This window comes from Andrena cerasifolii, chromosome 10 (assembly GCF_050908995.1).
Source record: "Andrena cerasifolii isolate SP2316 chromosome 10, iyAndCera1_principal, whole genome shotgun sequence".
NCBI lineage: Eukaryota > Metazoa > Arthropoda > Insecta > Hymenoptera > Andrenidae > Andrena > Andrena cerasifolii.
Window position 1 is genome coordinate 5958655 of NC_135127.1, and position 22688 is coordinate 5981342.

The window sequence follows — 22688 nt, forward strand, 5'->3', positions numbered from 1 at the left end:
TTAACATCGAAGCAATAGCACGGGGAATACCGCTGCACAGTCTCTGCCATTAAAACTATACGGAAGAAGTCCTTTGACTGAATCTGGTTACAGGATTATCCTTTGCTCGAACACAGTCCATACTTATCTTTACGCGTGCCCCGCCTCTTTCGCTCGCGATCTCACTTAATCGAGCAAAAAGTAAGCCTGTAATTCATCCCCAGTGCAAAAAGGGTCTGTTTAATTTTGCTTCTATATGTATATATATCTTAATCGGTACGATATATATATACATACATATATATATATATATATATATATATATATATATATATATGTATATATATATCATAATCGACTAAATATAGCCACAGAAAGAAAGAGAGTAAGCAATGAAGTTTATCAGGGCAGAACTCGCTAGCAATCTCTTCGCTCCCTTCATTTATACGATTTATCTAAAAATCAAACTGCTGCCTTAACATTAACATACTTTAATATTACTCGCCAGTATTTACTTCCGAGATACTGCCGCTTAATCGTATGCGCGCGTGCACGCGTCATGTGTACGTATGTATATATATTTATATAAAAAAAAGAAGAAGAAAGAAAGTGTTATCAGGGTCATTAGTATCGAAGTGAAAATCTTTGATACTGTTGACTGGTACCTTACGTAAGAAAAATATTAACATTTCTCTCGAAGTTGCACACGTTATATGTATATGCGGTACCGTGCTGAGAATAAAACGAAAATCGGGAAGCAATATACTTATCTCTCGGTACGCTTATTCATATATATAGTTTTTTTTCTCTTCCACGTTCTCATATAATCGTTCACGCACACTCACACACCCCCTTCTCTCTCCCCCTCTCTCTCTCTCTCTCTATTTGCAGAATAGATGTAAAATCTTTTATAATGTACTTAACCAGTTACCCCGACTGCTTAAGAGTGGTCAGAACGTTCTCTCTTTCTTTCTATGAAAATTATATATATATATATACGTCGAATTGCCGATTAAATCACACACGTTACACCGTTACGTGCACTCTTTCCACAAAGGTCTTCGGGGCATCAAAACCTTTATTTTCAATTATCATCAACGGTGAATTAAATAGGTAATGACAAAATAAGAACAAGCCACCTCTGGCTGATCTCACTTGGATTTTAAGCCCAAAGAGGTGGATCAACCAAAACTCTAAGCACTGAGAATACACTGACGTTTCCACCGATCAGTGGATTCCACAAGCGTGTATCCGTGGCATTGTCCTTTTACTATGTACGATACGCTCATAATCGCAGAACTCCTCCTTTTCGTAAACTTAGAGGGTTGATTGATTTGACTCTTTGCATGGCATTCGTACAGAGTCGTGTACCTGATCTTGGATACCAGCGACTGCAAATAGGATTGATGCAACGACAAGTGATTATAGTCTTAACGTACTCCTGAAACAAAACGGTGGAGAAGGTAAGTCACGTGGCAGAGACGTCGCTGATGGATTGGAGTGTCCATTGAAATAGAGAAGCTACCTGATTGAGCATTAGCCAGAGCTGGTGGCTGACCTTGGGCTTGAGTTTGCCCCTGAGCACCCTGAGCGACTTGAACTGCACCACCTGCGGTTGCCCCGCTACTCACACTACTAGTTACTACCTTCTGCTTCAACATCGTCCAATCAAACGTGTAATCATACTGGTGATTTAACGTACGGAAGAGTATGCGGAAAAGTTGGCGAAGGTACATGTAATCTGGACTTTCTTCGAAACGTAAACCTCGCGTGTAATTTAAATACATGGCGAATTCGGCAGGAAATCCCTGCGAACGTAAACAGTTTCAGCAATTTGAACAATGGAACTTTAACATAAGCAATGATGAAGCTGATTTAACAGGAAATAATCGTAAGACATACCTTACATAAAACTTCGACGGGCGTGGACATTTTCTTTTCGCTTATCTTTTCATACTTTTGCTTTTTAGTCGCAGCTTTGAGCCCTTGCCAGGGCAAAGACCCCCGATTGAAATACATAAGCACATAGCCGAGCGATTCCATATCGTCGCGGCGGCTCTGTTCTATGCCAAGGTGTGCGTTAATCGAAGCATACCTGGCCGTGCCTGTTAAATTTTTGTCTTCCCGATAGATTATATGCACTCTCGTGCGACTATCTCTATATTTTTTAGCTAATCCAAAATCAATAATAAACAGCTGAAATTTTCCAAATTACCAACATTACTGTTCAATGAAACTTTGTACCCAGGGTAAAAAGAAACATTGGCTGAAGAAACTGTAATTATACCTTATTACAATGACGGCCGATACCCATTAAGAAGTTATCTGGCTTGATATCTCTGTGGATGAAATGTTTGCAATGAACGTACTCGATCCTTCCGATCATCTGATCCGCCAGCATTAAGACCGTTTTAATTGTAAACCTTCTCGAGCAAAAAGTGAAGAGGTCTTCCAGAGACGGACCAAGAAGGTCCATAACAAGTACATTATATTCCCGTTCTTGTCCATACCTATGTATCAATCAAACAACAACTCTTTATGCAAGTTGCACGACATGTAATAAAACGATCTCGTTCTACGGGTAAATTTATATTTCGAGCGGCGTTACTTTTATCAACTAAAAGAGGCTTTGAAAGTAATAATTACCAACGTATATGAGGAATCCCTACACCTCCATGTAGAATTTTATATAGCTTTGACTCGTATAAGAGTTGTGGATGTCGAGCACGCACGCTCTCCAATTTAACGGCAACTTCCTGCAATGACACAGAGCGCAAATGTTTCAATCAATTGTTGCAGGAACTTTCCAAACATTTCATATTTTATAAATTACTGTATTTAGGTATAATAAACAAGTTCGACTAATTATATCAGCTGATCGTGTTCCATTAATTCCCATTTAACTTTCCAACAGTAAAATGCATCGAAAGGAAGCGAGTGTTTGTCCATCGTGTTTCTGTCACAGTATTTTGCAATTCTCATTGAAATTTCCATAAATACAACTTACCTATGTGCACGCACTTTGCCGGAAAGCAAAATACTATCTTTGCACACAGAAAAAGTTGTATTTTGTGTAATAACTTTTATTCTATACTATTTCTCACTTGTTTCGTATTACTTTACTTTTTTAAGCTACGTGCTACTCGATAGATGACACGTTGCGCAATAGTATAATGCCACTGTACAATAACAATTATGACATCGTTCGTGGATATATGAGATATATATATATATATATAGAAAAAACTGAAAACTTTATGTCAAATAGAAATTAGACACTCTGTAAGGTTAGACCTTGATCTAGCAAGGGTCGTAGAAAAGGTGAAGTATAATAGAAATTTATATAGTCACCAATTCCACCACAAAACTGTTATTCGCAATGGAGAGGTTCTAGCTGGTCAGGCACACTGTATCGCTGACCATTTTGGCACGAGCATCGCAAAGTACACAAATTTTACAAACACTGATCCACAAGAGTTTGTGGAAAGAATGTTTACAAGAATATCCACTTTTATGCACAGAGGTGAATGATATCGCAAAATACTGAACGAACACTGACGATGGGATACTAAGACACAAGTTTCAAAATAATCCTCGAATTCTTGTAACTATCGCTGAAACGCGGGCCCGCTTTAACGAGAATTTTTCCACGCTGCGAAGGTTTTCGTTGGAGAAAGAACGGTGAGTTGCCGTGGCCAGCATACCACGGCACCGTAGACAACATATTTCGTGGAAAGCTTAACGCGGAGCCGTTAGGTAGAATTCTCGTCGGGGGTGCAGATCGAAGGAAATGCTCGTTAAAATGGGCTGGTCGCGGGGAACGGGAAGAAGCTGGAGAACGTAACGAAGGGCTACGCGATGGGACAGGTGATAGTGTTGCACGAAACGGTACTCCTTACCTCGCCATTAGAGATGTTGATACCGAGGTAAATGTCGCCGAAGGATCCTGAGCCGATCTTCCTCATCAGCCTGTATTTGCCACCCACGATAAAATCATTCTTCGCTACTGACATCGCCAACTGTAACGACATATTACTCTTGGCTTTCCAATTTTCTTGACCTCCCTTCGCTAGAACCAACGACGGGTCTCTGCGACTTAGCTCACGTCGGAATCAAACCTGATTTAATGTACGAACGCGTACCCGGTACGACGAATACTCCATTTATTGGCAAACAGGACGATGTTAAGCCTTCCCGGGACCGTATCGATGCTGTATATATTATTTATTACAAAATACGTACAGGAATATCGTGGCCAAAAAGTCGAACTCTCTGGCTGGCATAACAAAACCCCACTAACACGCCGACATTTTCCCTTTCGCTAGAGGCACGAGAGCGACTGACGTTGCGGAAACGATGCGTCACGGCGGCCACCGTTCAAGTCACCGTCCTTATCGCCCTTTCCCCCGCGATTATTCGCGATATCTTTTCCACCCGCCAAGCCGGAAACCTTCGATATTAATGATTTAAAGAAATTTCGTCGGATCGCATGGCGGCCTCGACATCGCTGCGGAATTTCACTGTGACCAAGTGACTCGCTTGAATTCTCGGTGCTAGATTTTGCTCAGGACTGTACCCCGACGTACGTTAGGGGTTCCTCGCTGAACGATATTTCTTTCGTGAGATTTCGAAAATAATATGGTTCAATCTGAATTTCTCGCTTTAATTGTCCATTCGAAGATGTTCCGCGGTATCCCAGGCGAAAATCGATCGTTTGAGAGTTGAGTCGAAGGAACAGAGAAACAAAGGGAACGGGCAGGGACTTATTGTCGAGATTGTTGCTGGTATTTGCACGGGATTGACAGCGACTGGAAGCGCGGATTTAAAAATTTAAGCTGCTTCGATTCTACTCTGCCCGCTGTTTAAGTATTTCTTGCCAATTCCGGGGTATTATTGAATATTCGGCATTTCCTGTACGCACGGGTCGACCAATATGGTGGCAGCGGATTAAAATATTCGGATGTATATGAATAACGTTTTAGATATATTGTGTATCGATAGAACAAGTGTATTTTACAATACGCATATATATCGCTAATTCTTTGTAAATAATATAGGTCAAACTTGTCACCGTTTTTTAAGCAACTTGTCCTTTCGTATAGGTACGGCACTGATGTACCGGAACCTTGTGCTACTTACTTGGTTACTAATGCGTAATGATTGCAACATGATATTTCGTCCCTTAAACGTTTATTATTCTAAGCGGAAAAATAAATCGGAATTAGAAACGGTATAAAATGTCCTTCCGTCACAGAGCGTAGAAGAAATACGTATATGGCAGTCCGCACTTTTCGCGAGTCCTCAGCGACATCTAAATTGTATATGGCCAATGTCGAAGGGAGTACGTTATTTGGCGAGCTATCGAGCATCTTTTCGCGTGTATCATTGCGATCGGCAATTAATTGAATCGCAAGAAATCGATGGCAGCTGCTTTGCGAAATTCGATACGATTGTCGCAGTTGATACATACGAAGCATGTTTGCATAGGCACGGAAAGTTGCAACAAACGGTTCATCATGACGAGTCGGGCCAGACTTCAGAAAGCTTTAGAAGATGTACAAAAGAATCCTTACTTTGACAAGTACGCCGAGAAGATAGCGAAGCTTCAGAAAACCAGCCCCGAAGAATTTCTGCGGCGTGTTGAGCAGAAAGAGACGCAGCTGCGAGAAAAGAAAGGTACATAACCTATACGACATTCGTGCCTGGCCGGTATACGCTCGTGTTTATTATTATTATACCGAATAAAAGTTGATTAAGGTTGCCCATTTTATTGTTTCACGTCGATCCTGAATTCTTATTGTATTCATGTGTATTCGTAACGATGCATTGTTTTAAAGAGTAATATATCGATTTAGAGCGAGATTAATCTTTATTCTTAGTAACTAAGCATAACGTTTCTTGTGACGCTGGTGTTATTCAATTGAAGAGAAACAACAGCGTGAGAGTAAGTTCTTTGAGAGCGAAGCGAAGCCGCGCCTGGATCAAAGCCAGCAACCCCGGCAAGCGCAATTGGCCAGTATAATGAAGGTGGATATGATTCAGGACAAAACGAAAGAGGAGATCGTAAATATTTGGAGAGACTACCATAAGCAGAAGGATTGTATATGTAGCGCATTAACGCCGGAGCAATTTGATAAAATATTCGAACGCGGGAAACGGTATCCAACGTTTCTGTTACCTCTACCTAGAGAGCACGGATACGAGTTTATCGTTGCTCAGTTTCATGGATCAGAGGTGCATATGACGCCGCTTTTGTGGTTCCAAACTCATAAAGAAAATGCGCCGGAATGTTTAACAATGGTGCATTACACCGAACTCAAAGACAGCAAAGGCGTTGTGCTTATGCGAGGCGAATTCGATAAGAAATCCATAAGCGTGCAGGAAGCGCAATGTTTAGCGAACGAGTTACAGTTGTATTATAGTACAGACAATCCCAAGAGATTGCAGTTGTTGGAGACGTTCACCAGTAAACCTGATGCGTTCAAGCACATGGATCTCATAGCTCAGTTAGAAACGATACAGTTAGATTTCCGTTCCGACTGAATGTTTACCTGTAAAATTTGTACATAGCGTTATCAAAATAAATTACTAAGCAATACAATCTGTATGGAATATTATTTACTTAAGTTAGCATTAATTGTAAATTCGTGTGGATTTTAGTTGCTGCCAATTTAAAAGAGACTTATATCCAATCATCATGGACATTTCCGTTTTCGATGAAGAATGCGCAACGATTGCGGACTCCTATTAGGAGAAACAATTTCAGCGATTGTGCGCATAAAAACACATATATCACTACACCAATATTTTATGTTAACGCTGGTAGGCAGCTAGAATTATAGACACATTTACCTTTCTCGTGGAATTATGTACTTGGGGTAGAGCTCGTTCAAGTACGCTGACTTCTACTTTCTCTACTATTAGGACCGCATGTTGGACACCTTTATACTGCAGTTTTGGGAGATGCTATAGCTAGATTCAATTCCATGATGGGGCACTCGGTATTTCTGTGCACAGGCACGGACGAGCACGGCAATAAAGTTGAGAAGGCCGCGAATGCAGCGGCTTTGCCAACTCCCCAATATTGTACAGCTGTTTCGCGGCAATTCCAAGATATGTGCCACACGTTCCAAGTCGACTATTCACGGTTCATTCGAACAACGGAGAGGCAGCATCAAGGAGCGGTTCATCACTTTTGGGTTGTTAAACTAAGGAAATGGTTTGTCTCGGATTGGCGAGCGCGCAGAACGTCTACATAGAAGATTAAAAACTTTCAGGATTGTTTAGAAAAAAAGGGGCATATTTATTTGGGAAAATATTCCGGATGGTACAGTGTGTCGGACGAGGCTTTTGTCCCAGATGCAGAATTAATAGAAACGAAGGATAGTGCTGGGAACGTTATCGGAGTATCCACGGAATCGGGGAATCCCGTGGAGTGGACTGACGAAGAAACGTACAAATTCCGGCTTAGCTCGTTCCAAGATGATTTAAAATATTGGCTGAAAGATGGTATATCTATCTACAACTGTTCTGATTTAATGAACTCGTTTTTATTGAAGAAAGTCGTTACTTTAATATACAAAACTGTATTTAGAAAATACAGTACAACCGGCGATATATCGGAAAATTTTGTCTACTTGGATCGAAAAAGGTCTACAAGACTTAAGTATTTCTAGACCTATTAGCAGAGCGCCCTGGGCAATTCCTAATCCCTCCGACGAGTCTCACACGATATACGTGTGGCTGGATGCGTTAGTGAATTATTTAACTTCGATAGGATATCCAGACAGTTCGTTCAAACAATTTTGGCCACCAACTGTACAAGTAAATGCCTTTCTTTGTATCCTAATGTAAAGCAGTATTCAATGGTGAGGGAGTGATTTTCCAAATTTAAGAATATTTACAAACACAGATCGTGGGGAAAGACATATTAAAATTTCATGGCATATATTGGCCAGCATTTTTGATGGCCGTTGGTCTTGAGCCACCGAGAAGGCTTCTGTGTCACGGGCATTGGACAGTTGATGATCAGAAAATGTCGAAATCTAAAGGGAATGTTATTTCGCCGTTCGAAGCCATGGGCAATTTCACATCAGATGGTTTAAGATACTTCCTCTTACGACAAGCAGTCCTGCATGCAGATGCAAGTATGGCAAATGATATCATACGCGCGTTCCCTTTCAGTTAGAAGCAACGATCCTCTCGACATTTCACACTACATTTCTTTCTTGCAGATTATAACGAGGCAAAGATTCAAAGAGTATTGAACGCAGAGCTGGCCAATACACTGGGAAATTTAATTAAACGGTGTTTGGGCCAGTCTATCAATCCGAATCATATAATACCCGACCCGGCCGCATGCATAAGCATTTTAAAGTCCGAGGTAGCTCTTGAGAACATAAAAACTTTGGAGGTAATAAGCGAAAGAGTGAAAGAGTATTACGAGGAATGCCATTTGCATCATGCAGTAGACGCTGTCATGAATATGTTACACATAGCAAATCAAATGTTCGAGTATCATGAACCGTGGCATTTATGTAAATCCAGTGATCCTGACTCGATCAAAGAATTGGAAGCCGTGATATCTCTCGCTTTAGAAAACATACGAGTGGCTGGCATACTATTGTATCCGATCGTACCAAGACTGAGCACTAGTATCCTGGACCTGCTTCAGGTCCCAAAAGAAAATCGCGGCTGGGAAGACGCGAGACCGCTTCATGTAACAAACTCTCTGACCGGGGGACGCATTGTATCACAGAACGTAGTGTTATTTAAGAAAATAAAATGTTAAGAACACACCAAGTGCCCGGACCCTTAAACGCTAATTGGGTATAGACTCGGTGTAGGATGATGAGGTTGTAATAAAACTTTTCAGATTTAATACTCGCGTGGAAGTCTTACGCTAATATATTTACAGAGAACGGTCATTCGAATATTCATTAGTATACATCAACATCGTGCACGTGCCACTCCGACAAGGGAGACATAGTCGTTTAATGGCCTCTGTTTTCATTTTTCTAATTTACTACGATATATATTTCTAATCTCCGGGTTCTCACTGTCTCTCTCTCCCTCTCTCTTTCTTTCTCTCTCGTCGGAATGTAATGCACTTTGCGTCGCAAATATAGATGTATGGAAGAGGCTCGACGAAACGTCGTGAGCGTCGGTCGCGTTTCGCGAGGATCTCCTTCGTTCGGATATATGACGCAAATTCGAGTTAGATTCGACGGGTTTCACGACGATCCAGCGACACGTTTGTAATAGCACCTAAACGATATTGTCGCTTAAAATGCAGAAAGTGAACGTGGCTCGCGTCCTCGTGTCCCATCAAATAGAAAAATAAATAAATGGCTATTTACAAGATGGAAAATGAATCTGTGCGGATTCCACCGCGATCCTAATTGCTAATAAGCTACGATTCGACAGACGTTAACTATTAGCGCGTCGCGTGACGCCCAGCTGCGCGTCGTAGATGCGCTATCACTCCATAAATTACAATTGCTTTATGAGAACGTATTCTAAGTGCTACGCTTGTTGAATCTCTCTACGAATTTTTTTTTTTTGCGTTTCCTTTTAAATCTTACACTGATATCCTCCCGTTCAACTTCTAGACAGTCCGCGCTTATCTTCCCCTTCTCTTCCTTCGTTAATGGGTGGATTATGTCTCGTGGATATGTTTTGAACTACCTTTTGGTGATTGTCTTTAATTTCTGCTCTTAATCGATCGCCGGTATCGACAAGTTTCCGTCCCCTTTCGCCGTTCGTGGATGAAAAATACTGAGTAAAAAAATTCACACGAAATTCTCGCCGTTCCTATCTCTAAGCCATGATGCGTGTCGATTTTCAATTTTCTACCGCCGAAACGAAGAGACGGTGGGCCGTGTTGAACTTTTCCTAATACCTTCGATATGTAGATAACTTCTATTGCTTAGAGCGATACAACGTTCGTTTCTACCACGTGTCAATCATTAAATGCAGAGCGCCCCGGAACATCCGCTACAACACTACGGGAGAAACATTCGTTTTCGCGGGGGGGATGGTGAGAACGAATTTTAAAAAATGGCGGGCTCGCGCGCCCTCACGCGTCGCGAGCCGTAACGGTTTCGTATCGCGGATTTCGAGGCACCCGCAACAATAGTCTCTACCCGAACGGTGTGAGAAACGTTATTGCGCTGGGATGATTCGCAGAGAGGAAAAGTTCAATAAACGTACTCGGCGTCTCGAAACAAGTCCGCAAATTCGGTAACGCCTTATTCGAATAATTAAACAGGTTAAAGTTCATCGATCGCTATTCTAAACGTTGATAAATTTTTGTCAGTTGGTAGAGTACCAAGCGGCGTTCGACCCGTTGCAGCAGGGAGACTCTTATTTAAGAAAACCATCTCCCAATTAAACGCTCCGTTCGATCCGGATTTAGATCGAGACCCGGTGGAGAAACGTGCACGGCGCTGAACGATAGGAAGAGAGAGCATCGTCTCTCGTTTCACGCGTGCCCCAGCGTGAGTAGACCAGAATTATAATAAACGAATAGCGTTCGACGCGTGCCTCTCGAGTAGACGCCAGCTAGTGTGTTTGGGTTTGCATTGTTATTCGTTATCGGGCTCTCGGACAGCGTACGGACGTTGTTTACGTGTTCGGCGAGTAGCTTGACCCGCAGATGGTCAAGCAGGCGCGCGCGGAGAATCGTAAAGTGTGTCCCGAGTTGCTCGCGAGATTCCGGGGAGGCGAGAGCGAGGGCGCGCCGAGCGTGAGCGACGTTCGATAGGAGGATCGATAATTCCGATAGAGGAACTGCTGTCGATAATGTCGAATTTATATCGCGCTGACGATAGTGTCGCGATGCCTCTGTGCCATGATCCCGACTTGGCAGCTGTCCGCGCTCGATCTCGGGCTGATGTTGCACTCTATCATAGATCCGTTACGCTTCTGCACGACTACAGACCGGAATTCACCGCATTCGCTGGTCGACGGTTGGTTGCCCCTTGCGCGCGCGCCCTTCGTCAGGATCCTCTTGAACGCCTCGCGGAACTCTGTGTTGAAGATGCTGTAGATGATTGGGTTGAAGGCCGAGTTGCTGTAGCCGAGCCAAGTGAGTACCTGTGCCACAACGATTCCCCTTATATCATTCTTAGCTTCGCTTCGTTATTATCATTTTGCAATTGGAGAAATATCAGCTTCGATGCGGACAGGAAAGTGATCGAATTGCGAATTGAACATTATTCTTGCAATGGCGTCGTTTGCGCGGCAAACAGGATGTTAGCCCCCTGGCGGTCACGTGGTATTCGATTCGAATAATGGCGCGAAATTTAAAACGGTACTTGGTAAATACACTGAATGAACTTTTAGCTTAAAGGGAGGTTCTGGTGTAAAAATCGATTTTTTGTTACTTCATTTTTCGAAAGTTTAACCTTTTAGGAATACGTGTTTAAAAGGATTTTTGAAATTCGTAAAATTCCATAAGTTATAAAACTTTAAACGCGTTTTTTTTTCGGAACAGTGTTAAAATCGGTGGAACCTGTATCTCGAAAAGTTATTATCCGATTCGACTGAAACTTTTTTTATTTTGAAGAATATATTCTTGGCTCATGGAAAAATTAATAAATTCAAAAGAAGATGATGTAGATGAAGATTTGTAATTTTTAAAGGCGTTGAAAGGACGAAAAATATAGGGAAAAAGTGACTTCAAATTTCAATTGTCGTTATTCTCTAAAAAAATATATTTTTTTGTAATTTTTACTGCTTTGTCCACGGGCGAGTTTCATGCCCTTTACTAATCTGGCATTGTTGTTAATTTCACACCAATGGTTTAGGTGCTACAGGTTCCACCGATTTGGATGAATTTTTTGACGCCTCGAATTTGACGGCTCCTCAGTGCCGTCTGCAATGATTAATTATAAAACAAAAAATGCATCTCTATACTTTAAGACATCCTTAATAAAACGCAAAAGGTCCCATTAAATTACATGTAGTAGTTTCCCTTTAATTAATTCCTGAAGATCACCTATTTTTATGCGCTCCAGACCAGAACAGCCCCTTAATGATTCTCGAAGTTGAGATATTAACGGTAATAAAGAAAGCAATAACTCTGCTAGCTTTAAAGATAATTAGGCCTAGTCACGCAGAAAGCTACCAGACCTCAAACTGGCAAAAAAATAGTTAAACACAGTACGGATCCCGGAATTTCATGATCTTTATTTTGCAAAAGATTACCAACCCATAAAGCAACTCTTACATCATACAATTATTAAAACTACCAAGCCATTCTCCCCTTTTATTCTTAAAAAACAAAGACTGCAAAAATCTAAAATAATATTAATTACACTACCCGCTATTAAATAACCCATTAAAAAAATTAACAAACCAGCAACAAGAAATAAAATATACCCAAAAGAAATAAAGCTACTTGTCTCTAACAATTAAAATCTTCAAAGTAAAACTCAGTTTCAGATCTGCGAGGGTAGCTTTCTGCACAGCTGGGCCCAATTAGAACTGTGCCAATGGTTGGAATCTCGAAACGTTTCGGCCCGCGCTCGTTTTCGATGGTCGGTAAATAGAGGGATGTATCGTACTTGGAACGCCCGGACTGATATGCAGGTCTTGCAGTACGCGGCGACGATATTCACGCAGAAGAACGGTACCCAGCATATTAAGAATACGCCCATGATGACGCCGACGGTGATGGCGGCCTTGTGATCGGATACGTGGTACGGGCTGGTCGGCTTCGTTTTCGTCTGCGGCTTCGGTGGCTTGTTGCGCGTGCTCTTGCCGCGAAAGCTCTTGGCCATCGAGGTGTCCGGCAGCTTCGTCACTGCCCGGATGCTCTTCACGTGCTTCTGTGCGTAGCAATAGAGCCTGAAAGCAACAGGCGTCCACGTTTCAATAGGCGGCCGTAGTCCGAGCGTATGTTTAAAATCACGGCGCCATTCGCGGGGGACATTATCCGTGTCGCGACGGCGTCTCGCTTACCTGCAATAAATCCCCAGCATCACGATGCAGGGCACGTAAAAAGATATAGAGGAGGAGACCACCGCGTAGGTGGGTGTGATGTCTAAGGCGCACGTAGGGTGTTCCTGAAAGAGAAATTGTTTCCTCAAACTCCCCTGGTAGGGCACATCTGTACTTTGTCCTTGATTCTAAAGTATACTCGCTGGAAACACTCGAGTATTCGGAGTGCTAGCTCGTTAAGGGGTAACACCACTGTAACGGCACAAAAACGTAGTGTTCTTAGCTTTGAGAATTGTTTGTGGGTCAACAAAGAAATAAAATATAATATTATACAGATTTTCAAGTTATTTCTATATATATATTATTTAAATATATATTTCTGTATATTTCTAGGTATATAGAAATAAGTTGAAAGTCTGTTTAATATTTTACTTTATTATTATATATTTATTTTATTATTATTTACTATGTATATAAGATTTATTTTCAGCCTCAACGGTCTTGAGAAGGAACTTGGTTTTACAATTCTTCCTTCTATCTTATAAACTACAATCTAACTGATCTTTCCTTTCTTTTAAACTTCCTTCCTATCTCTCTCATCCACTCTACTATGCTCCCATTTACTGTCCTCTCTAATACCCTTTCTATACTGTATCCTAGTCTCTCTGTTTCCGTGCACTCTTCAATTAGATGCTTCAAAGTCCCCGGTCCTCTCTCGCATAATCCGCATCTTCTCTCTTCTTCCTTCATCCAATACCTGTTATGCACCTCGAGTACACATCTTAAGTAGCTTCGAGCTATTTTTTAAATTTTCCCCTTTTTAAAGTGGCACTTTAAACGCTTTTTTTCTCGGAACCACGTTTTTTACATTGGCCAGCAGCACCATTTGAACAAATTTCATTCGATTCACTTGAAATTTTTGTAGTAGCTTTTAAACTACATCCTCCATCGAACTACACACCGATATTGCGAAATATTGTTTTTCTTAGAAATGGTAAGCATTTGAGCATAATGTTCACCCCGTGCAGGATCATTTTCAAGCTAAAAAGTTGTTCATAACTTTAAGACTTTTCAACAAATCGTAAAATGCGCACGTACTTCGATGGACAATGTAGTTTAGAAGCTACTGTAAAGATCTCAAGTGAATCGAATAAAATTCGTTCAAACGGTGCTGCTGGCCAATTTGGAAAACGTGGTTCTAAGAAAAATGCGTTTAAAGTGCCATTTCGAGGAAAGAAAGAAAAAGAAAAATGGCTTGAAACTACTTAAGATGTGTATAATAAAGGCGTTTGAACAGATTTTCGACTTGTTCCTTTGTTTACCCACAAACAATTGTCAAAGGTGCACTACGTTTTTGTGCCGCTACAGTGGCGTTGCCCCTTAAGGGGCGACTGGCGAGTATCTCGTTATATTCTACGCGGCCACCATCCTCGGTGTAACCGTACCTCTTTGCCGTCGTCGTAAAGTACGGGCTCGCCTGCTCGGTGAAGGCCTAGGCTGATCGGTACGAAGGATATGAGCCCCGCGAGGAGCCACACGATGGCGATCCCAGCGATCGCGACTGTCCTCGTCACCCAGCGGCCGTATCTGCTCGCCCATCGGGAAAACACCATCGTTACGCGATCGATCCAGACCAAGCTCACTGCTAATGACCAGACACTTGCCTCAGAGGATCCTTGATGTGGATGTAACGATCCAGGGAAATGGCGCAGAGGTTCAAGATGGAGGCAGTGCTGCACATAACGTCGAAAGCGATCCAGGTGTCGCAGAACCGGGGCCCGAACACCCAGTAGCCGAGGAGGTCGTTGACCCCGGCGAAGGTCATCACCAGGCAGCCGACGAAGAGGTCCGCGATCGCGAGGGAGGCCAGGAACAAGTTTCCTATCCTCCGTAAGCCGCGGTCCGTGTAGATCGCCACGCAGACGAGGATGTTGCCCGCCACGGACAGAAATATCAGGATCAGGAAGAGAAGTCCTGGAAGAATCGATCGAACGAAATGAACTAGTGGGCGATCGATGCTGGTTGCTTAGACGTTAACGTTCGCCCCCCGAAGAGCCTCGCTGCGGTGGTGGGAGCCTCGGAGCGGGAGGGATGAATCGCCTTTGGTCAGCGAAAATTCGGGGAAGAAAGGGTTGGTGTATAAGCGACGAAGAGGAAAGAAGACAATGAACGGATGGTGGAGTAGAACGTAATGGGGGATCGGGCGAGGTTGGATCAAAGTTTCGGAGCGGAGGGCCACCCGGAAGGGTCGTCTTCGAGGGGCGAGTCGCGATCGATCAAATGGGAAGTTTAGCGAACCAACTAGAAGCACCGACAACAGCGAGATATCTTGTTCAGGCAGATCTTCTGTCCCGTCTGTCTGGTTATTCTGCGAACAGACAAAGGATTTCCATGAGAGCATTTCTAAAACAGAGAGGTGCTTCCCTTTTCTCCAAACGTGTGATTGGAAAACGTTACGCTGTCTACTTGCGCTATTTGCTAATCGCATATGTCAAAGGGAACATCAATGATTTTCGTAGATAAGAGTTGCGAATGAGTTGGTATCGCGTGACATGGGACCAAACGGTGCTCACAGCATTTTGGGACAGACCATAGACCCGTGCACGCGTTACTTTTCGCTTAACAGTGTTGGAAAATTTCCGCTATCGAAGCTTCGATATTGTGTTGTAGTTTCGACCACTTTTCTCCACTTGGATCTAGAAAATTTATAACGGTAAGAACACCGTTGAATTCTATACTTCTTTCGCTACATTTTGACGGTTTACCCAGTTCTTCGCATCACGCTGAAGTGTAAATATTAAATGCTTCATTATTTTTTAGTTCTTAGTGCATTTTAACTAAAATCGTTTAACATGAAAATTTGTCGTATCTATTTTTTCAGATTGTAGATTCAAACTTTAATTACTATTCTTGTTTCCAAGAAGATTGATTTTGTATAGAAAATTACGATGTATCAGATACATCTTTCATTCGATCAAACAGTTAGTTTAAATTTTAATTAATAACATAATCATTTGATGCAAATGTGTCCTCCATGCACATGCAACTTCTTCAAAGACGCCTAAAAACATGGTGCAAATTTTAGATTATTCGAATCGCTAGTTTCTTAAAAAAAAAATCTAAAATTTCGCTATATTTTAGGCCAAAGAATAGGATTCCCCTTTAAGACTCCTACCGAAGTCTCGTGTCTTTTTTTCCTTCCGATTTTATGTCATCACCCTCCAAAATTAGGCGTTCCACTTTACCCTACTCTCCCCTACCTATCTGACAAGAAATACACTCATGGACGATATTTCTGATTTCCCTCCACCTGCGCGACCAAGGTAGTACTGTCGTTCATGTATTTTCAATTCCATTCTGTTCCCCTCGGTCCCTGCTTCCCAAGCTTCGATTTTTAGCTCTTCATTCTTCGCTGTTCCCCCTGCCGCGCTTTGCCATCCACTTTATCATTGGAATTTGATTGAAGCCCGGGCAAACAGTATCCAAACAGCCCCGTCTCCCCTCAGACTGCTTTTCCCATCGGGTGCGCGACGGCGGAAAGTCTGTCGACCATCTAAGAACGAGGCTTCCGGCCGAGAACGGCCCAGCGGAACGCTCGCGCGCGCGCCCTCGCTATCGCGGCTGCCTCTATTTTCTCCTCTTATATTCCCGGGGATATATTTCCCGCCGAAGCCGTAGATACTACCCAGGAATACTCTGGAGATTCGTATTCACGGAGAATCGATACCACAGACGGACCAAGATGACGCGCTGGCTTTACAGGCTCTTTACTTCTGCCTGAACGCGCTGTCTGTCAAGCCATCCCGTCCCATCTCCCGAGGAGACACGTAAAAATATCGAGCCGAGAGGGTGCCCAGGGTGCCAGGCCTGCGGCCGCGCGCGTTTCTATCAATAGTCCGACCGAACAGCAACCTTCCTACAACTTCGCTTTCTTCTTATTAACATACGCCCGCGAGAAACTCGCAGAAACTCCCAGCCCATCCACTCTCGCGACAACGTCCGAATTTCACCTGCATTTTCTACCGAAACTTTCATCCCAGCAAGTGGCTCGCGGCAGCGTTCGCTTCTCCCCTCGAATAAACCGATCACAGACGAGTTAACATCGATTAATTCACTCGACAACCAGTCGTCAATTAACGGACCACGATTAGTACCTGCCTCTGCGATCCTTCTGATTTACGACTCAACCAGTCTCCTGTATTTCGCTTTCTTTTCATTCGCGTGGATTTCAGGTATTCCTAGAAATCGAAACTCGTCGCCTCGCGCAGGGAAAGCGACTGGTAGTCCAAGAGTGATTGGTAAATAAAAAATGCAGCCTCACGGATAGGAGATCGCGGAGTTATTGTGCAAAGTGTTTCACCTCGCAAGAAAGCTCGAGGCTTCATTGTGCACTTGGTATTGAATTTTCCGTTCGCCGTTCTTTTACCCCGTAGAATGCGATGGAAGTAGACAGTCTTCGCGAAGGTTCCACCATTCGATTCTTTCTCAAGCCCTGCGAACAGTCTCGAACGTTTACCTCCGGCAGAGGCCAGGGTAATTGGAACGAAACGTGGCTGGCGGTGGTGTAATGAACGAAACACGCGAGCTAATTAAGTAGAGGATCATTACCTGCTACGCAGCCGTAATCCCCCGAGCTAACGATCAAGATTCACCGATTCGCGAAATGGACCGCTAATTGCGGCCCGCTACAAGATGATTTTCATTTCAGTGAATTTGCCCGATACGCGCCACTAGTGTTCCCTGATTTTGTACGGTTATCCAGTAATCCGCAATTCGCAATCCGTCCTGGAGCTAGCCCGCCTCGGGGCAGCTGAATTCCTTTCCCGAGTGTATCGAAAGAAACAGCGACTTCGTTCGTAAGAAGCGAAGCGGCTGGATTTCGCCTAATTAAGCGATAATTCACGAAGGGACCGAGCGTGGCGCGGCCGCGGCAATAAAATCTTTCCCCCTGCATATGCATGCGTTGCACCGCGTCCAGAAAATCGATGCACCCACGAGCCGGCGAGGTTTTTCCTCGGCGGGATGGTCGGGGGAAATATACGATCGCCTTAAAACGCTGGGGCGGGTATATTTCGGGTGCCATTAAATGCCCCTCTCTGGAATCGTAGGACAGATTGAACCGCGGGTAACGTTAATCGTCCCGGGGCAAGCCCGCGAGTTTCTTTTCTCGAAATCTGTGCGAGGTTAAATGGAGACTCATCGGGAATCATCCCTTATCCAAACAGCCGCGTCTCTGTATTAAACGGAACAGCGCAGGCTGGCTCTGTGCTGGAATAACATCTACCGAATCTCCATTACGAAGAATTGAAATTCCGCGCCCGTGGGGGTGTCCTTCGTTCAGGGAGGAAGATTTCTCCGGGCGATAAGGAGGAAAAGGTTGTCCCATAAATACCAATTTGGCCGGCCTTTGCTCTTGTTCCTTTGCTCGATAAGGTGCAAGGATCCCTCTGTTCGATCTTCCCCTGTATCCGTGCGCCACATCTTTCCCGAAGCCACACGGGCACATTCGTCTGCGGCCCAATCAGAACTAAACGATCGCCTCGTCCCGAGCCGGAGACGTATAAACGCTTTCTGCGCGGCGTCACGGGCGTCCTTGGCAGGCGCACGTGAGGGTGGAAGCCGCGAGGGGGATGAATCTGTATGAATTATTGTTCGCCCCCATCGAGTGGACGTGATTTCAGCGATGCTTCGTGATACGACACTCGGTGATTCGGGCGAGGCCATCTCAGGGACGGAATTCCTTCAACGAAACGTCGCAGCGAGATGACGATAAGTTTCCACGATGGCCACCGGGATGGGTGGATGGGGGCTCCGAAATTCCACTGGAAGAAATTCAGAAGGAGATGGCAGTGCCGGAGATATACGATTCCGTCTTCCCCCGGTCCCGGGGGACTAATTGATCTTCCGAGCTGAATTTCCAAGGCTAGAGATCCTCCCTTTAAGCAAATAATCTGAAAGGGCACCTCGCGGACTTTCTATCCGTTCTGCCGCTGGAATCGAAGCGTTAATCGCTGCATGGAGGGTGGCTCGCGTCGCGATACCGATTAATTGTTCCCCGGGGGACGTCTGAAAGGGTAAGGGGCCGCTGAAATCAGCGTGCATTAGAACGGAAGCTTCTTAAGCGCAATTAATCGTCCTATCCGAGCGAAATGTCGACGGTGGCTGGTCTCGCTTTTTTTTTCCCTTGGAGAAGCGAGGGAAAGAAAGTCGCTGAATTTAGTGGAAGTCGAGGAGGAACTCGAGTTCCCTGGACCTCGGCCGTTAACGATACATTTAACGCCCCCTCTGGTTAGAGTTACTTAAGAACTTCCCCCGTTTCCCAACAGTTATATTTGATTTAACGAGCGAGGAGTGGCGAAAAGTTGCGAAAAACCTGGCCACGGCGTGCACGTCCGATTCGAATTGTCGTTAGAGCGAACGTCCCAGGGATCCAACTTACCCTGGGACCGTTACGGCGAACGCCGAAGCAGAGGGGTGAATAAAGCCCCGTGGAGTTTCACGAGCACGAAATAGTTTACGGCCGATTATCCGCGAAAGAATTGTACGCGAGGGAGGAAGGGCTGGCCGTTTCTCGAGGGGGGGGGGGGGGGGGCAGCGGAGCCCTCGTCACGAGCGGTTTTCGGCACGTAGATATTGGAAAGTTTCGCGAGTTAGAGGAAATTACGGGCTCGCCGAGCGATAATCGCACCTGTTGGCCTGGAGCCTGCTCTGGGAATCAATTTCCACCAAGTTCTTGTCGGCGTGCCCGTGCGAACGGCGAAGCGACTCGCCGATATCTCGTTAACCCCGGGCTGATTTCACGGATTAAGCGGGGCTGGATCCGTTTCGCGGCGGATGGGAAATGCAATCAAACGCCTTTGGACGCCGCTTTCGAGCCGACCCTCATTCTCCTCGAACAGCTGGCCCGGTGTACAAGTTTTCTGATGGCAAATCCATTACGACTGGTCCACAGTCGGGGAAGCTCGAAAATCCAGGCTACAAAATTCCATTCCACCGTGCATCGAAGCTCCCCGTCCACTCCGCTTGAATAATATATCCCGCTTCCTGGCAGGCCGGGTCGTAACGAATATCTCTAAACGCGAAATCGAAGCTGTTCTGTTATTCCCGCCCCGGACGCGAGGAATCCAAGGATCCGTGACAGGGGTGTCGATGAATAGCCGTATAATTCAACGCGATACAAAATGGCCAAGCGTCCAGTTTCCCAGCTCTTCCATCGAATCTATTTCCCCGTTCGTGTCTCCCCTCGATGTTCCTTGGCCAACTTACCGCCTCTTATCACCGTCCCTTCTTATCGCGATAAGATAGCGTCTCTCCGAGCCCGCGCATGCATTGTCTCCCGGTCACAATGGCCCCGCGTGCCTTTGTCAACGCTAAAACCGCTCGATGAACGGCTGGTGACGCGACAGCCGCGAATTCGATCGGCGGTTATCGATCGGCGGTCGGGAGCAGCGGTATCGCGAGCGTTTTTTTTTCGCCTCGACGGGAGGCATCGTCGCGGCGGAAATCGAAGGGGTGGGCGAGCGCGAGCGATAGGGGCGTTTCGAGGAATCGGGGACACCGGGGTTGGTTTTGCGAGGAAATTCGGGAACCCACGGGCGGCGGAGGCACGTCGAGCGTGTCACGGCTCTGGCCGATTTTTTCGGCCAGCTGCGGGCCTCGACGTGACGCGAAAGAAAGCCTCCAGGGGTAGTCGCCGCGCAGATATATCATAGGGAGCGTAATTCTCGTGGGGATAAGGTCGGGTTTAAACGTGATAGATAATTCTCGGCTGGCGGAGAATGAAACGTATGGAGGGGCGACTGTTACGTGATTACTTCTGCTGGCGATACTGGAAGATTAATTGAATTTTCATAGCGGGTATGTGTACTTGGTGGGTAGGTGGCGGGTGTGTTTTTGTAGATTGGGGCTGGGTGAAAGAGCGAGGTTGGTTTAAGCGGACCCTCCGGTCGAAACGATCGTGAAATAGGTGAGTCTTGTGAATTTTTTACAAGATCAGGTTATAAAGTGTCCTAAAAAATGTTTTTCGCTTTTGGCGATACACTCGTTAAGATGAAAATCCACGACAAGAGAAAGATATCGTGTCGTACTTGAGACTTTAATCTCACGAGAAGATTATTTCATTATTTTATTATTTTCCAATTATTTTGTCGTTAGTTTCAGGAAATTAAACTATCATGCGACGAGTTTCATTTAGTTGTCGCTGAGATTATGGCGCATGATAGAAAAAAGTCTGATGTAAAATCGAAGGGATACGAAACAAAATACTGTTACGAATTTTGCTGTGAAACTTTCCTGGGAATATGTAAAAAAAATCGATTCTTTGCAAAATTGTAACAGGGAGGCCCCCTTAATTTAATTTTAATATTAATGTTTTATTAATCTATAATTTTTACAGTAAGATATTCAGTTTGATTAGTGATTTGATTAATTTTTTATTGCTATGATTAGTTTCCTTTGGAAAATTTGGAGGACAGTAATTTAATTAGTTAGTATTTTAATTCTAATGTGGTTGTCAATTTTTTTGTGGTATTTTTTTATGACTATAATTTATAGGAAGTAGTTTTTATACTAATGAATTTTGATAAAATTTTAATTTTAAAATTATATATGTATGGATTATTCTTGGGCTGATTGTTTTATTTAAATAATATAATGAATTATTTGAATTTTGTTTATTTTTTTCTTTCTATATACTTGTTAGGTATATTTTTTAAATTTTCTTATGAGGCTTTTATTTTAAAGGTTTATAATTATGAGGGTTGATTTGAAAAGGGCTGGTATGAGTCTCATAGAAGGTTGAGAATTTATAAGATGATATATTTAATTAATTTTTTACAGATTAAATAATTTTTGTTTATATATATTTATTATTAATGATTATTTATTAATTTAATTAGGCAGTCGAAAAATCGATTTTATTTATTCCATTCTCCGAAAGTACTATCTTTTCTGAATGAAATGTCGCTTGGTTTATATTAAAATTCAGAAAATTGTTGATTTAGCAGCTAAAAAGGTCAAGCGGTACGCTACAGCGTCGCCTTTACCCAGTAACTTTAAACGCGTCTTTCTCGAATTTCTTTTTTTCTTGGTTTTCCTCTAGCTGCGAATGGACGGCGTTTCAGATCGAGTTGAAAAAAATTACAGGATGTATAAAACACGTGCCATTTCCGCGTAACTTATGATGTGATCCGTAAAAATCGGAGATTTTCATCAAAAACTTAAAAAGTCGCGGATTTTTAGTAACCCACAAACACGACTGAATTTTTCTTGAAATAATCGCAGTTTCTCGGCCACGAATTGAATAATTCTATTTTAATTTTACTGTTTACTGCTTGCGCGGGAAACTACGGATGCAACAAACAAGAATCACACCTTGAAATTGGATCGCGTCACTTTTTAAGCCCAGCATTATAGCAAAACCACAGAAGAACGTTAAAATGTTTACCAGTTAGCACCGTCATTTTCAAAGCACCTGTATATCTCGCGCAAGCTTTTCTCCAATCTCTGTGATAGTAATAAACAATGGTTAAAAGGATACATCTGAATTTGCTTGAATTTTTTTACAAATCCATTAAGAAGATAGTGTTTCCTTCGCGGCAAACGACTGCCTAATCCTCTTAAGGTAAAATAGAATGGCGATAAGCTGTCGGACTCTGAGAGCAGCTACGCTGAATTCCCTTTGACGTCTTCCCGAAGCCTCCGCGAGCAGAATTATGCCTGAAGATTCACGAAAGACTCTCTAAAATATTCATTTCCACCGGGCG

At 43.7% G+C, this 22688-nt stretch overlaps 4 protein-coding genes across 14 annotated transcripts in view; 2 read left to right on the forward strand and 2 right to left on the reverse strand.

The window, feature by feature from the left end:
* Positions 1 to 1285: 1285 nt before the first annotated feature.
* On the reverse strand, positions 1286 to 5163 carry LOC143374027 (casein kinase I). Of its 4 annotated transcripts, none has more exons than XM_076821849.1 (7): positions 5119 to 5163; positions 3879 to 3998; positions 2626 to 2735; positions 2267 to 2489; positions 1882 to 2175; positions 1505 to 1787; positions 1286 to 1420 (listed from the first exon to the last, which is right to left on the reverse strand). In XM_076821849.1, the coding sequence occupies exons 1-7, from the start codon at positions 5146 to 5148 to the stop codon at positions 1410 to 1412; spliced, it is 1071 nt and encodes a 356-aa protein (XP_076677964.1). In that variant the 5' UTR covers positions 5149 to 5163; the 3' UTR covers positions 1286 to 1409. The 4 variants fall into 4 exon arrangements, with proteins under 4 accessions (XP_076677964.1, XP_076677963.1, XP_076677965.1 ...); XM_076821848.1 differs by lacking the exon at positions 5119 to 5163 and adding an exon at positions 4098 to 4547; XM_076821850.1 differs by lacking the exon at positions 5119 to 5163 and adding an exon at positions 4122 to 4544.
* On the forward strand, positions 5158 to 8860 carry LOC143374012 (methionine--tRNA ligase, mitochondrial-like). Of its 5 annotated transcripts, XM_076821801.1 has the most exons (7): positions 5158 to 5655; positions 6640 to 6801; positions 6904 to 7178; positions 7257 to 7488; positions 7574 to 7803; positions 7892 to 8126; positions 8214 to 8860. In XM_076821801.1, the coding sequence occupies exons 1-7, from the start codon at positions 5400 to 5402 to the stop codon at positions 8768 to 8770; spliced, it is 1947 nt and encodes a 648-aa protein (XP_076677916.1). In that variant the 5' UTR covers positions 5158 to 5399; the 3' UTR covers positions 8771 to 8860. The 5 variants fall into 5 exon arrangements, with proteins under 5 accessions (XP_076677916.1, XP_076677918.1, XP_076677921.1 ...); XM_076821803.1 differs by lacking the exon at positions 8214 to 8860 and having other exon boundaries at positions 5160 to 5655; positions 7875 to 8059; XM_076821802.1 differs by lacking the exons at positions 5158 to 5655; positions 6640 to 6801 and having other exon boundaries at positions 7068 to 7198.
* A 10-nt stretch (positions 8861 to 8870) lies between these two features.
* Positions 8871 to 22688, reverse strand: part of Dop1 (dopamine receptor, D1) — a 53882-nt gene continuing 40064 nt past the window's right edge. The window contains exons 2-7 of one of the 2 annotated variants that reach the window (XM_076821838.1): positions 15223 to 15292; positions 14589 to 14898; positions 14370 to 14511; positions 12946 to 13049; positions 12549 to 12831; positions 8871 to 11076 (exon numbers count right to left, since the gene is read on the reverse strand). In XM_076821838.1, coding sequence (XP_076677953.1) covers positions 10792 to 11076; positions 12549 to 12831; positions 12946 to 13049; positions 14370 to 14511; positions 14589 to 14898; positions 15223 to 15292 — 1194 coding nt within the window. In that variant the 3' untranslated portion in view covers positions 8871 to 10791. Of the gene's footprint in view, positions 11077 to 12548; positions 12832 to 12945; positions 13050 to 14369; positions 14512 to 14588; positions 14899 to 15222; positions 17405 to 22688 lie in introns of those variants that run through there. The other variant, XM_076821837.1, reaches the window with a different exon arrangement.
* LOC143374014 (uncharacterized) overlaps positions 9902 to 22688 on the forward strand; it is a 106651-nt gene continuing 93864 nt past the window's right edge. For 2 of the 3 annotated variants that reach the window (XM_076821812.1, XM_076821810.1), the window contains exon 1: positions 10942 to 11068. The gene's annotated coding sequence lies outside the window, so the exon portion shown is untranslated. Of the gene's footprint in view, positions 10479 to 10941; positions 11069 to 22688 lie in introns of those variants that run through there. The other variant, XM_076821811.1, reaches the window with a different exon arrangement.

Bases quoted from the DNA above. Each gene is read 5' to 3' on its own strand.
- LOC143374027 (XM_076821848.1), bottom strand. From the start codon at position 4,142: ATGGAGTATTCGTCGTACCGGGTACGCGTTCGTACATTAAATCAG. The intron at 3,999-4,097 runs GTTTGATTCCGA...ATGTCGTTACAG, and splicing joins GCGTTCGTACATTAAATCAG to TTGGCGATGTCAGTAGCGAA. The intron at 2,736-3,878 runs GTAAGGAGTACC...GTGTCATTGCAG, and splicing joins TCAACATCTCTAATGGCGAG to GAAGTTGCCGTTAAATTGGA.
- LOC143374012 (XM_076821801.1), top strand. From the start codon at position 5,400: ATGGCAGCTGCTTTGCGAAATTCGATACGATTGTCGCAGTTGATACAT. The intron at 7,179-7,256 runs GTTGTTAAACTA...AAAAACTTTCAG, and splicing joins GAGCGGTTCATCACTTTTGG to GATTGTTTAGAAAAAAAGGG. The intron at 8,127-8,213 runs GTATGGCAAATG...TCTTTCTTGCAG, and splicing joins AGTCCTGCATGCAGATGCAA to ATTATAACGAGGCAAAGATT.